Genomic DNA, 14,969 nt, shown 5'->3' with positions numbered 1-14,969 from the left:
AGAGAGAGAGAGAGAGAGAGAGAGAGCACTCAAGGTTTTGTATAGACTTGTTAGAGTGAATCACAGATTTCCTTTTAGGAAAAACTTAAAAGTTCCCTTTAATTTTGCAGATGAGAAAACCAGGGCAAATGAAGTCACTTATCCAAAATAACAAGAGGATAAGAAGTATAAGACCATAATTCAGCTTTTCTGATTTTTTCAAATTGAGATGGACCATTCTGCTTGCATATATGAATTTGAGATGAATATGAGATTCTTGGGCAGCCCCGGGTGGCTCAGCAGTTTAGCACCACCTTCGGCCCAGGGCATGATCCTGGAGACCTGGGATCTAGTCCCACGTTGGGATCCCTGCATGGAGCCTGCTTCTCCCTCTGCCTGTGTCTCTGCCTCTCTCTCTCTCTCTCTCTGCCTCTCATGAATGAATAAATAAAATCTTTAAAAAATTCTATTACTTGCATCCATATTGAATACTCCAGAGAACTTTATCTTGACAATTTACAGAATGTTATACAAACTCAGAATTGTTTAAAATGTTTCCAGTGAATTAGTAGAAATATACTTTCGCCCCATGGAGATTACCATATTGGAACATGATGACATCTTCAAAAGATTGTGGAAAATACAGCCAATTCACCACTTGCATATGCTTCCTGACCCAGTATCAGAGTAGATAGTGAACAACTCAAGACTTTTTAATTTTTTTTCTCACCCACATCTTTACTTGGGTGCCATCATACTCTTGATACCAGTTTGTTTTGTTATGTTTTAAAGTAGCATGTTACAATCCATTAGTGGTTGATGGAGTCAACTTAAGGGGAGACAATTAGCATTTTTAAAAATGAAATTAACTAGATTAGAAAATAGTGTACAACATATATAGTTAGGGAAGGACTATTTTGAGAAATTTTTGTTTCAGTCATATACATATGTGTGTACACTGGGTGACTATAAAACATTCATTACTGTCAATCACAGTCAAAAGCACTTGAGAGTGAATGACTCTCATAAGGTCTTGTGAGAACTTTAATGCTCTGATTACTTTTTTCTCAACTCACATGTTTGTTGTTGTCTACTACTTTAATGCTCATTTTTAGAACCACACAAATGAGACATTATTATCACTTATATTGTACAATGTCTGGATTTACCTACATGTTTGCTAATTTCTATGCATCTGTGAAAAAATTTTTTTTCTTTCTTAGAGAAGGGGGAGAGAGAGTGTGTTTGTGTATGAATGTAGGCAGCATAGGGGGCAGGGGCAGCGGGAGAGGAAGAGAGAGAGAATCTTAAGTATGCTCCATGCCCCATGTGGAGCCTGATGCAGGGCTTGATCCCACAACTCTGAGATCATGACCTGATCTGAAATCCAGAGCTGGATGCTTAAATGGCTGAGCCACAAGGCTCCCTTTTACTTTTTTGTATTGTGGCAAAATTCATAACCTAAAATTCACAATGTTAGCCATTTAAATGCATATAATTTGGTGACAGTACATACATGATGTTGTGCAACCATCACTTCTATCTGGTTCCAGAACATTTTTATTATCCCAAAAGGAAACTCCATGCCAATTAAGCAGTCACTTTGCATTCCTTCCTCTCCCAAGCCAATGACAACCAGTAATCTTCTGTCTCTTTGGATCTGCCTATTCTGGATATTTCGAATGGAATCATACAATATGTGACCTTCTGTGCCTGGCTTCTTTCACTCAGCATAATGTGGTTATTGTGAATAGTATCACTATGAGCATTTGTGTACAAGTATCTGTTTGAATACTTGTTTTCAATTTAGGGGGGGATATAACTAGAAGTGAATTTGCTGTTTCATATGGCAATGCTATGTTTAACTTTTGAAGGAACCACCAACATTTTTTCCATAGAAGCTGCACCATTTAAAATTCTCACAAGCAACGTGCAAGGGTTCTAATTTCTCTACCTTCTACCCAACACTTGTTTTTTTTCTATTAAAAAAAATTATAGCCATCCCACTAAGCATGAAGTGGGCATCTCACTGCAGTTTTGATCTGTATTTCTCTAATGACTAATGATGTTGAACATCTTTTCATGTGTTTGTTGGCCATTTGTGTATCTTCTTTGGAAAATGTCTATTCAATTCTTTGTCTCCATTTTTTAACTGGGTTGTCTTTTCATTGTTCAGTTGTATAATTTCTAAATTCTGAATACTAGACACAAGATTTATATGATTTACAAATAATAGCTTCCATTCTGTAGGTTCTTTCCCTTTTTTTGGGGGGGGGGTTCTTTCAGTTTTTGATCACGTCCTTTGAAGCACAAAAATCTTCAATTTTGAAGTTCAGTATTTTTTGTTTGTTTGTTTGTTTGTTGCTTGTGCTCTTTGTGTTGTATCTTAGAAACCATCCCCAAATCCACGATCATGGAAACTTACCCCTATGTTTTCTTCCAAGGGTATTTTTTTTTTCTTCCAAGGGTATTATCCTGAAAACTTGTTTCTAGAACCATTTTTCTTTTTAAGGTACATTCTTTTTTTTAAAAGATTTATTATTTGAGAGAGAGCGGGGGGAAGGGCAGAAGGATATGGAAAGAGAGCCTTAAGCAGACCCCATGCTGAGCGTGGAGCTGATCTCCAGACCCTGAGATCATGATCCCAGCCAAAACCAAGTGTCAGGTACTTACCTGACTGTGTCACCCAGGCGTCAAAAAGAACATTCTTTAAAAATACCTTTAATAAGGTTTCTTGGTTGCAAATGCAATCTATCTTTATCTGAAAGTGTCTTTACTGCCTTTGTCCTTGAAAAATAGTTTTGTTAAATCCATGAATCTAGCTTGACCGTCATTTTCTCTTCAGAACGCTGAAGATATTCCACTGTGTTCTGGTTTCCATTGTTGCTACTGAGAAACTGATACCTACTTGCCCTCCTTATTATTTACTTTTTTCCCCTCTGCCTACTTTTAAGATCTGCTCTTTGTCTTTGCTATTCTTTGGTTTTACTATCATACATCTGGGTGTGACTTTCCTTTTATCTATTTGGACTCTTGTTTCCTCTATTTGTGGATTCATGTCCTTTTGTCAGTCTGGGGAAGATCTTAGCCCTTCTATGTTCAAATATTGCCTTTTTTCTATCTCCCCTTTCTGGAACTCAAATTATATATATTACTCATTATGCCCTCCATATAGCTTAATGTCTCTTCTGTATTTACTGCCTTGTCTCTATGTAGTACAGCCTGACTATTTCTTTCAGATTTAACTCCATCTTCAGCTGCATATATTCCGCTGTTTAACACATCCACTAAGCTATTAGTTTTAATAATTATCTGTTATTTATAAATGTTTTTTTTTTCAAATGTGCCTGGTATTTTTATTAGATTTGCATTTTGACCCTTTTTCATTTATTATTCCATCTTTAATTTCTTTTTTTTGAGAATCTTTAATTTCTTAAAACACTTGACCCATAATTATTTTATACTATTTGATGATTTCAATATCTATAAATTCCCAAGAACCTCAATGTGTTGTTCTTGTTTTCCCCTGACTTTCATTCATTAGTATTCATGTTAATTTCTTATTATATTTGAATGTATTTAATTTTAACAAATCTGAAGGCTTCAACTGGGGATTTGAATTTGTTTCTTTATAGATCTAGGGCCGGGAGGAAATTGATCTGGGAGCACTCTAGCCTCCCCTTTAAAGACTCTGGCTTAAGGGAAGTTTCACTCTCCACAGAAGGTCCATAATTTTAAAGGTCACATAGTTAAATAACATCTTAAATTTACAGACAAATGACTCAGATTATAGTTTTAAGCAATTTATCCCAAGGTCACACAGCTACTCTAATAAATCGTGGGAGTAGACCCAAAGTCTCCTGACTACAAGTCATGCTCATGTAATACACCACATTCTACCACTGAATTGATTTGATACGAATTGTTCAAGTTTTTGACATTGCATACCAAAAAGGAGGGAAAAATGCTCTCTTTGAATTAGTTGTTTTCTTCCTCACCTTTTACAGAACTGATGACTTCATATGTAAGCTTGTTTGCTGAAAGCAGCACAAATTTTTGATGAATATAAATCATCTGTTGTGGATTAAAAAATAATTTCTGCTGTAATAACAAAAATCTCTTCTTTCTTTTTCTTTTATTTTGGTGATAATTCAACTCCTAACTTCAGTCGATAAGGATGGATACTGCCCAAGAGTAAATGAGAAACACAGTTCTAGTAAGAGCTCAGGAAAAAGCTGATTTGTGTGTCAGAGTCAAGGTGTCCCAGAGCTATAAACAGAAAATGTATGATGAATGAGGTTAAGAGGGAAAGGAAGAAATGTCCATGTGTGAAGGGGGGCAGGGTGAGATTTGAAATTCCAGATGTATATGCTTAGCAGATTTTGGGGTGGATTTTAAAGGGATAAAGACTAATGCACATAAATTAAAAAAAGCAAAAGATCAAGAGCCAGTAATCAGAGAAGTCAGAGGCTGAAGAAGCAGCCTACTTGAAGTGCAGTCAAAATGCAGTGATGATTATTGTAAGCAAAGAACAGGAACAAAGAGAAGATTACAGTATAGGGACCGAATCTGTAAATCAGACGTATTTGGTGATCTTTCATGCCTTTTTTTTTTTTCATTTTGGAATCCTCCTGCTATAGTAGGAAGATCCTTTCTCACACAAATAATTCAAGCCATTTAGTATTCCAAGAGGTTCCCAGTAAGGTACTACCAGCAAAGCTGAAATTTGAAATATATATAAATATAAATATAAATATTAATACACACACACATATACACAATATCTAGATTTATCTGTGAGGTTGGTGGATGATGAGGGGTCGTATCAACCAATCATTTACACATGTGAGATGTTAAGACCTCTGAGATTCCAGTCAGTCAACAGACATATGGGGTAGATACTGAGTGTGGACCATGGTGGGGCATAGCCCCAAGAAGACATCTGTTCCTGTCACTCACTTGGTGACCTTGGGTCATTTACTTCAATTCTCGAAGGCCCTATATTCTTATCTGTAAAATGTGGATAACATGACATATCTCATAGAGTTGTTATGAGGATGAAAAGGTCAGAAAGATGAAGCAGCACAGAGCCTGGCATATATGAGCCCTTACCTGAAATTGATGACCACTGTGTTCTTTCAGAAAGGCCCTGTTGCCAGCCCCCTCACACATGCTATCTCCTCTGGCACCGCACAGCACATCAACATTGCCTTTCCCCAGTGACGACCCCTCTCAAGTCCTGCAGCCTGAGACCTCAGAATTGTTCTGGTTATACTGCTCTTCTATGAATTTTGTCAGAGCAAACCAACCTTCTCGGAGCATTTTCACATATAAGCTTAGAGCACAGTCTATTTTTCTTCTACAACTGAGGATTCATCCTGGATTTTTCAAATACATAAAACTCCAGATAGAACTCCAAACAAGGGGATCCCTGGGTGGCTCAGCAGTTTAGTGCCTGCCTTTGGCCCAGGGCGTGATCCTGGAGTCCTGGGATCGAGTCCCACGTCAGGCTCCCGGCATGGAGCCTGCTTCTCCCTCCTCCTGTTTCTCTGCCCCTCTCTCTCTCTCTCTCTCTCTCTCTCTCATAAATAAATAAACAAATAAATCTTTTAAAAAAAAGAACTCCAAACAAAAGGTGATGAAAGGAGATATTTTGATAATCCATGGTATGATAACATTACACTGAATACCATCTGCTGTAAATACTTCAGCCTTCTGCGGTGTCCAGATGAAAGAAATGTGTCAGGCTGTGCTTCTTCAGTGGGTAACTCTGGAAAGTTTTGCTAAACTTTCATCCAAAATAGGAAGAACCTACCTCCTATAGGTTGAAGAAAGTTGCTGTCTGTAACATTGCTGGGGTAACATTGCCCTTTTTATCTGAAGGAATGAAGTTTCCGTTTGATCATAATGGTGAAGCAGCAAACACTCACCCTCAAAACTCTGCACTGAACTCTTTACTCATATAGGAGATCCTAGTTTCTATGTTGTTTTATTCCTTTGCCAAATGCTAATGGTTTGAAATCCAAAACAGATGAAGCTAATTAATAGCAGTTACATATTTTCAAGAAGCTTTCAATTTGGTTATTGCAGATTCTCTGAGACATTGCTTTCTTTAGTTTATACAAAACAGCATTGATATAAAAAAAGATTTACTTTACATATACACTCACTCTCTCTCTCACACACACACACACAAATCTTGCTCTCGTTTCACTCATACAGTCTGTACTTCAAGTAGAAAATTTTCATTCAGCTTGAGGAGATGCCTTTTGTTTGTTTTGTGGAGCAGATCTGGTGATGTGTTTTCTCTGTTTTGTGGGATATGATTCAGAATTCCTGGGTTTCTGCCTCCCTGCTCGCAGGACACCTGCTTCTCCCTCTCCCTCTGCCTGTCTCCACTGATCATGCGTGCTCGCTCTCTCTCGCTCTCTCTCTCTTAAACAAATAAATAAAATCCTAAAAATGAATACTACTTCTAATAAATAACACACAGAGTGAGCATAAAGGTGGACATGCAGGCCTGCTAGACCTGGCTGGAGACCCCCTCCCTCATGCCTGTGTTTGTTGTCTTCCCCTTGTGCTGCTGGCTGCAGAGGTGCATGACCTCCCAGGGAGGAAGGAGGCCCATGGAGGAGCCACCCTGGCTCCTGAAAGACCCCGTGAACGAGTTCAGTCTCCAATCTGAACAGCCACTCAGTGCTGTCAGGTGGGGCAATCTGTGCTGACGCAGTACTGACATTGGGGGAGTCACTTGGTAATTCAGCAATGTGGATCACCAAATTAACTGAAATAGTTATCAGTCTACTAGTTTTAAATGACCAATGGACGCCTGCCTGGAGCAGTCTGAAGGGCGTGTGGTTATTGATCTCGGGGTCCTGAGTTTGAGTCCCACATCGGGCACAGAGTTTCCTTAAAAAAAAAAGAAAAGAAAAGCACAAGTATTTTAAAATGCCCCAAGTCAATAAGGCTCCCACCGCTGAGCTGGCCCGTGGTGGGATGGATCCTCCCACCTTCTCCTTCAGCTGCTGAGCCCTGAGCACAGATAGTGCCCGAGCTGATAAACAGACCAGATCCTCCCTCTCGGAGCTCATGCTCCAGGGGGGAAGATGGACAAAATACGGAAAAATATCAGGAATGGAAAGAGCAAATTGCTCCCTAGAAAGAGAGCCTGGTGCTTCCCTGGGTCCTGAGCTCCGGAGGTGAGGCTGTGACAAACTGTGGGGCTTTGACAAACGCAGCAGCTGGGGCTCCAGGGGGCCACTGAGGGGAGGAGGTGAAGACCCACTGCCTCGCCAGGATCACAGCCTGGGAAGGAGGCAGAAGGGGGCATGAAGCCAGCTCTGTGTCCTCCGTTGGGGGCCAAGGCTGCCCCTCCCCTTTGTCAGGGGGCTGAGAAAAGGTTGTGTGGATGGAACTGGCTACAGTCATGGGGATGTGATGGGGTGGGGGTGGGCATTGACAGCCCAGACAGGAGGCATTCCAGCACGTTCCAGTCTGAGGAAGAGCCCAGGTCAGGGTGACCCACTGGGTGCACCGCTGTCCACAGCTCACCCAGTGGAAATGACGGAATGGCCCGTAACATGACAGGCAGGGTTTCAGGATAAGGACAGCCTCACACCTTCTAGGCCAAGACTCCCACACCTACTGTAGGGTTTGCCTTGGATTCAGGAGCCTAGGATTGTGGGAAGCTATTGCCCATCCCTGCCCCGGTGGGACTGTCATCTTCTGGGCCTCCAGAATGAGGGTAACGGTGCCCACGTGTGTGCACACAGGGACCTTGTGGGCCTGGACGCATGTACACACCAAGGAAGAACATGTGGTGGGAGGTATTGCCTGCACGTGACACCCACCTCCAATGTCACAGATATGATGCCACAGTGGCGTGGGGACATCTGGAGGAAGCACCTGCTAGGATAATCCCTATCCCACAGGCAAGAGGCAGACTATCCCCGACAGGCACAACGGCTTCTCTGGGGTGAAAACCAGGGAAGAATGGAAAGTTGTGTCTGAACCCAGGTGTGTTTCCAGGCTGGGGCCCTGGCTGCACATAGTCTTGCCCTGGGGCCTGTAGACAGGGGTGCGGTTGTGTCACTGTGTGCACACAGGCCATTGCCTGCGGGGGGGGGGGGGGGCGTTGGCAGCCCCGAGCGCTGCTCCTGAAGCTCCCTCCAGGAGTGGACTCAGGGAGGGGGTCCCAGGCAGTGAGGTCACTTCTTTCACAACAGAGGCCAACAGAACTTGGAACCCCTGTACCCGGGCCCCCACATTCTAGTGCAGCCCCACCTCAGGCTCACTTTCAGGAGACTTCTGCTACTGAAAGATGTTCCCTGATGGCTTTCCCAGTTTTGAGCAACACCAGGAACCCCAGGGATGCGGCTGCTTCGAATGCTGGAGACGCTGGTGCCACCGTCAAACCCAACACCTCAGGGAGCTTTTCAGGAGGCGCTGTAGGGTAATACAGAGCAGGCCAGGCCACCTGTGCCAGCCATCCTGGGCAGCCCCATCCCCTCCTCTTCAGTTTCAGGGAACCAGGGATGTGTGGGCAGGTCGCATCCAGGCTGGAGGACCTTGCAGGGCAGCAGGTTCCCCGGTGACCCCTTCAGGGTCACCCTGATGTCACGGTGGGCAGGGTGGAAACAGGATTCCTGAGGTGCCTCTTACATGACCCGGAGTTAACCCAAGGCCCTGCAGCCGCATCCCTTTGCTCTCCTTGGGGGAGGTGTGTGCCAACTGTGCTGTGGTGTGTCTGCAATGGAGTCAGCTGGGTGTGCGGCCCAGCCGAGGCGGCCACACCGGGCGCTGAGGCCTCCTGCCTGGCTGCCGCACACGGTCTTTACAGAGCTCCACATGGGACAAGGGGTGGCGGCGGAGGCGGGAGGAAGAGGACATCCCCCACACCCCGGTGGTGATCAGGAAGGAGCCCAGCACAGCTAACGGAGACCTGCAAGGGTTCAAGGTGAGTGCAGGGGCTGGGGCCACCCGACACCCAGGGCCCCGATGCAGCAGGAAGGGCCCCAGGTCCCAGAAGCCAGCCTGCTGCTCCCCTCGGCTCCCCCCTAGACTCCTGCTGCTACAGGAGTCTGGATTCCCCTCCTCCCCAAACTTGCCCCCATGGCCCTGCCCCTGCCTGGGCCAGATGCAGAGTCCCTGTGCACAGATTTGTAGGAATATCAGAATAGAGCCTTCAGGGGATGCCTGGTCGCCCAGTGGTTTAGCGCCTGCCTTCCGCCCAGGCCCTGATCCTGGAGACCCAGGATCGAGTTCTGCCTCGGGCTCTCTGAATGGGGACTGCTTCTACCTCTGTCTGTGTGTCTGCCCCCCCACCCGTGTGTGTGTGTCTCTCATGAATAAATAATAAAAACTTTTTTTATAATGCTTTCTTTTAAATATTTTATTTATTTATTCACGAGAGACAAAGAGAGAGAGGCAGAGACACAAGCAGAGGGAGAAGCAGGCTCCATGCAGGGAGCCTGATGTCAGACTGGATCCTGGGTCCCCAGGATCACGCCCTGGGCTGAAGGCAGTGCTAAACCACTGACCCACCCGGGCTGCCCATAAAAACTTTTTAAGAAGAGACACACCATGTCTCATCGCATGCGGTCTCCAGTAGTTTGCACTGTGCTATGCTTTCTCCTAACTGGTGCTCCCAGGAGGCCCCATTGGCCTGACGTCCTTCCCCACCTTCTCCAAGGCTTGAGCATGGTCCTGGTGAGTTGGGAGACTTTTCCCCAAAGGGACACGGGGCTCACTGTACTATGTCTATCGCTCTGCAGTTAGGTTTTGAAGGAGCGCATCCCTGCCCCCGCTCCCGGGGTCGGGCACAGGGGCCTCGTGTGCTGCACAACATGTCAGAAGGCCAGTTGGTTCCCACAGCCACTGAGCCCTTCACTGATGCAGGACTTCGATGCGATTCCCTTCTGTTGCCAAATCACAGGGCGGTGCTGAACATCCTGCAGCCCTCACACCCTGGGCCCTCCCACCCAAGGAAAGGTCTCCGGGTTGGCACCTCGAGAGAGGGGCGTGTGGTCAAATTCAAGGGGTGAAGCCGTTAATGCAGGGAGGTGCTGTCAAAACTCAGCTGACAAGCGGCCCTGGGATACTGACCCCTCCCACTTGAGATCCTTGTATTGATCCAAATTTTTTTGAAAATTTATCCTCTAAAACTATTTCTTTATTGGATAGTCTGTCAGTTTAAGAGACAGACAGCAGGAAGCAGAAGAGGGAGACACAGGCTCCTCAAGCACACTCTGCCCCAAGCGCAGAGCCTGCCAGGGGTGGGATCTCAGGATGCTGAGACCATGACCTGAGCCACAACTGAGAGTCAGATGCTAAGTGACTGAGCCGCAGGCGTCAAGCCCCGTGTCCCTGCTGTGGGCACTCCTCCCCCCCCCCCCGCCCCCTGCAGCCACTGAGAGCTCGGGCTGTGGTCTGCGCTCCAACTCCCAGGTCTCCTGGAGGCTACAGTGCAGGCTGCACATCCCCTCTGTCCCACCTCAGGCTGAAAGGGCCTCAGCCCTGAGGAAGAATCGGATCTGCCCAACCACCCCCAGCCGGAGGGAGCTGCTGGAGCAGCAGGTAGAAGAACTGGTGCCCGCCTTGCTGCGCTTTGATAACCTGTCCATATTTGAATTCCTTAACTATTTGGTGGAATATGGCACCCCTGAAGAGGTGCTGGACCTGCTGTTTGCAAAGTGAGCACTCTGACCCTCCACAGCCCAGTGGGATGGGCCACCTACTGGTTGGGAGTCTTGGGGAATGTTGCTTAACTTCCCGGTCCCTTGGGCTGCTCCTCCGACTGGAGGAGAGTCACACAGGGCCTAGTCGGGTCCTGTAGGGCAGCCCCCGGTGCCTGGCCTGTGGCAGGTCGGCTAGAGGGGCTGTGCTTGTGCTCATCAGTCGTCTTCTCTCCCCATGACAAAGCCTGTGCCGCCTCCTCACCGTCACCAGGGTCTTGAGCTGGCCTGTTTTGCCATTGAAAGGGAGTTTTGAGTCCATCTGGGGTCTATATCCTGGGGCATTCGGAGTAGGGGTCCCTGGGGACACCTGGGCGCCCAGGCCCACTCGGATATCAGCCATGGGCCTGGCCGGAGCCCTTTCATTCCTCAAGCATTCAGGAAGTGCCAGCAGGTGCAGGTGCTTCTCCAGGAGCTGCCCATGGCCACACGCACAGAGCTGACGGCCCCCCAGGGTTCTGGACTAGTTGGGGTTCAGAGGTGACAGCAGCTATGAGGAGAGATCGGGTCCACAGGACGATTCATGTGATGCCCCCTGCCCTCCTCTAGATATCGATACATCGTAGCTTCCTGCAAGAACGAAGGAATCCTGGACCAGTGGGAAATGTGAGTGAGCTCTGGACCATGCAGGGGAGCCTTCCCTCTCCAGGAGGGCCGCGAGGGGGCTGTGGGTTGGAGGGGCTGCTCGACCCTTCACCCCACACGTCTGCAATTCCTGTGACAGGGTAAGGGTCTAAGGCCCCTTCAGGAAAAGAGCAAGGAGAGCCGTGGGTGGGGTGTCGGCTTTGTGGGAGAGCACTGGGACACCAAAGGGTGACCTCCTCCATGCCCATCCCCCCAACCCTCTGTCTGCCCCACACCTGGGACCCAGAGCAGAGGGTGTGGGGAGCATCGCACTCACCAATCTGGTGGCACCTGGACCCGGGTGCACGGCAGGTGCTCAGGAGAGCCAGTGAGGGCTCACGGACCAGACGGCCCCCGCCCCGTGGGAGATTAGAGTCAGTGGAAGGACACCCCTTGGGGGCCCCTCATGAGTGAGGCAGGGCAGACCCACGGGAGGGAAGTTTCCCCAGGAAAAACAGTGATGGTCACACTGCTGGTCATGGGCTCCCATGCACAGAGGCTTTGTGCCAGCCCCTCCTCAGCGAGCAGGGCTGTGGCAGACTGGACCGCCAGGTGACAGGTGGACACGGAGCAGCACTGGCCTCCGACAGCCCCGCATGGGAGGCCGAGGGCCCCGGTTCCTGCAGGGCTTCCCCGGGACACCTCTGTGTGAGGGAGCTCTGTCTTCTGACGCCTCTGCCCACCTGTCCCTCCCCAGCACCATGTCCTCCTTCCTGACCATCTGGCTGGACTACTATGAGGAGGACTTCCACGATCCCCCAGAATTTCCTGCCCTGACAAAGCTGCTGAACTTCACGGGGCAGTACTTGCCAGGCTCAGTGCTCCACTGTCGTGCCGAGTGTTACCTTTGGCGTTTCATAAATCTCCATCAAGCGGAGTTTGTGGGTGGAGGTGAGGAGGACTGGGGTGGCCGAGTTGGGGACAGGGTGGGTCACACAGATCAAGCCTCCGTGTTGCTGGGCCGGAGCAGTGGGTAGGCTCACACCCCATCCCCACGGGCTGCAGTCTGGGGAGACCTCCCAGGGCTCTTGCACTCACACACATTGAGCGGTGGGAAGAGTGTCCTTGATTTGAGAGGGACGTGGAAAGTCCATCCTGGTGATGATACTTTGTCTTCTTGGAGATGATACTCTGTCTTTGGACCCTGAGCAACACCCTGAACCACCCCAGGAGCACGCCCGAGCTCCGACGGTGGGGCCTGCTGCACCTTCAGGGTCTGAGGGGATGGAGCTGGTCCCAGCTGCTGGAGCTGAGGGCTTGGCCCAAGCCATGATGCCAGCTGCTGTGTTCAAGCCAAGATACATGGTCGGACCTCTGAATCACTGTCCTGACCTGGAAGAGCTACCTGCAACCCTAGGAGCCCTGGAGGCCAAATGGGCCCCACCACCGGCTATCGAGCTCATCGATGTGCCGGAGCAGCCGCCTCACTCAGTAGAGCAACCGGCTTCAGACCCCGAGCAACACCCTGAACCACCCCAAGAGCCCGCCTGAGCCCTGACTGTGGGGGCTGCTGCACCTTCAGGGTCTGAGGTGATTGAGCTGGTCCCAGCTGCTGGAGCTGAGGGCTTGGCCCAAACCGTGATGCCAGCTGCTGTGTTCAGGCCAAGGTATGTGGTGGTCAGACCTCTGAATCCCTGTCCCGACCTGGAAGAGCCACCTGCACCCTTGGGAGCCCTGGAAGCCGAACGGGCCCCACCACCAGCTATCGAGGTCATTGATGTGCTGGAGCAGCCACCTCACTCAGGGGAGCAACCGGCTTCGGACCCCGAGCAACACCCTGAACCATCGTGGCAAGAGCCCCGCCCCGAGGCTGACTGTGGGGCCTGCTGAAGCTCCTGGGCCTGAGGTGATCGAGCCGGTCCCAGCTGCTGGTGCTGAAAGCTAAGCCTGGGCTGAGATGCCAGCTACTGAGGTCAAGCCAAAGTACCTGGGGGTCATACCTTTGATTCACTGTCCCGACCTGGAGGAGCCACCTGCTTCTTGGCCACCCCAGAAGGAGGAACATGTCCCGGTGCCGGCTCTCGAGTTCATCGAAGGGCCGGACTGCCACCTGCCTCAGTGGAGCCACCAGCCTTGGCCCCCGAGCAGCAGCTTGTGATGGCTGCAGCACAATTGAAGCCTTCCCCTCCCCTTTCATTGTGCTGTTTCTGTATTTTGTGTTTTTTGTAAACCTCTATAATTGCTTCATAAATTTTATTTGTAATAAAGGATAAGTTAACTTTGTAAAAATTGACTCTGTTGCTTTTAAATTATACATCGTGGTACTTTAGGTCCATTCATACTTCGAAACTCATTCTATGAGGCTAGCATCACCTTAATTCCAAAACCAAAGACCCCACCAAAAAGGAGAATTATAGACCTATATCCCCGATGAACATGGATGCAAACATTCTCAACAAGATATGAGCCAACAGGATCCAACAATACATTAAGAAGATTACTGGCCATGACCAAGTGGGATTTATCCCCAGGATGCAAGGCTGGTTCAACACTCGTAAAGCAGTCAATGGGATGGATCACATCAACAAGAGAAGAAACAAGAACCAGATGATCCTCTCAATAGATGCAGAGAAAGCATTTGACAAAATACAGCATCCATTCCTGATCAAAACTCTTGAGACTGTAGTGATAGACGGAACATTCCTCAACATCTTCAAAGCCAACTACGAAAAGCCCATAGCAAATATCATTCCCAATGGGGAAACACTGGGAGCCTTTCCACTAAGATCAGGAATACGACCGGGACGTACACTCTCACCATGGCTACTCAACATAGTACTAGAAGTCCTAGCTTCATCAATTGGGCAGCAAAAAGAAATAATAGGCATTCAAATTGGCAAAGAAGAGGTCAAACTCTCCCTCATTGCAGATGACATGATATTGTACCTAGAAAACCCAAAAGACTCCACCCCAAGATTGCTGGAACTCATACAGGAAATTCAGCGGCGTGGCAGGATACCAAATCAATGCCCACAAATCAGTGGCATGTCCATACACTAACAATGAGACTGAAGAAAGAGTAATTAAGGAGTCATTCCCATTGACAATTGCACCCAAAAGGATGAGATACCTAGGAATACACCTAACCAAAGAGGTAAAGGATCCCCACTCGAAAAACTACAGAACACGTCTGAAAGAAATTGAGGAGGACACAAAGAGATGGAAAACTATTCCATACTCATGGATTTGAAGAATTCATTTATTGGGAAAATGTCAACGTGACCCAGGGCAATTTACACATTGAACGCAATCCCTATCAAAATAACATGGACTTTCTTCAGAGAGTTGGAACAAATCATCTGAAGATTAGTGTGGAATCAGAAAAGACCCCAAGTAGCCAGGGGAATATTAAAAAAGAAAACCAGAGCCGGGGCATCACAATGCTGGATGTCAAGTTGTACTACAAAGCTGTGGTCATCAAGACAGTGTGGTCCTGGCACAAAAACAGACACAGAGATCAATGGAACAGAACAGAGAATCCAGAAGTGGACCCTCAACTCTATGGTCAGCTAATATTCGACAAAGCAGGAAACACCATCCACTGGAACAAAGTCTCTTCAATAAATGCTGCTGGGAACATTGGACAGCCACACACAGAGGAATGAAACTGGACCATTCTCTCACACCACCGTA

General features: G+C 47.9%; 1 protein-coding gene across 1 annotated transcript; it reads left to right on the top strand.

The window, feature by feature from the left end:
* The first annotated feature begins 7,012 nt into the window (after positions 1-7,012).
* LOC144309655 (uncharacterized) lies at positions 7,013-14,056 on the top strand. Its single transcript, XM_077890750.1, has 7 exons — positions 7,013-7,178; positions 8,323-8,431; positions 8,819-8,935; positions 10,477-10,670; positions 11,262-11,318; positions 12,034-12,227; positions 12,460-14,056. Exons 1-7 carry the CDS (start codon positions 7,069-7,071, stop codon positions 12,825-12,827), a joined length of 1,149 nt encoding a protein of 382 aa, XP_077746876.1. The 5' UTR covers positions 7,013-7,068; the 3' UTR covers positions 12,828-14,056.
* Positions 14,057-14,969: the final 913 nt, after the last annotated feature.

Source organism: Canis aureus, unplaced genomic scaffold, assembly GCF_053574225.1.
Source record: "Canis aureus isolate CA01 unplaced genomic scaffold, VMU_Caureus_v.1.0 ptg000135l_RagTag, whole genome shotgun sequence".
Lineage (NCBI taxonomy): Eukaryota > Metazoa > Chordata > Mammalia > Carnivora > Canidae > Canis > Canis aureus.
The sequence above is the reverse complement of the archived record's forward strand: the minus strand, read 5'-3'. Positions and strand labels throughout refer to the sequence as shown.

Bases quoted from the DNA above. Each gene is read 5' to 3' on its own strand.
- LOC144309655 (XM_077890750.1), top strand. From the start codon at position 7,069: ATGCTCCAGGGGGGAAGATGGACAAAATACGGAAAAATATCAGGAATG. The intron at 7,179-8,322 runs GTGAGGCTGTGA...TGGCTTTCCCAG, and splicing joins CTGGGTCCTGAGCTCCGGAG to TTTTGAGCAACACCAGGAAC. The intron at 11,319-12,033 runs GTGAGTGAGCTC...GTCCCTCCCCAG, and splicing joins ATCCTGGACCAGTGGGAAAT to CACCATGTCCTCCTTCCTGA.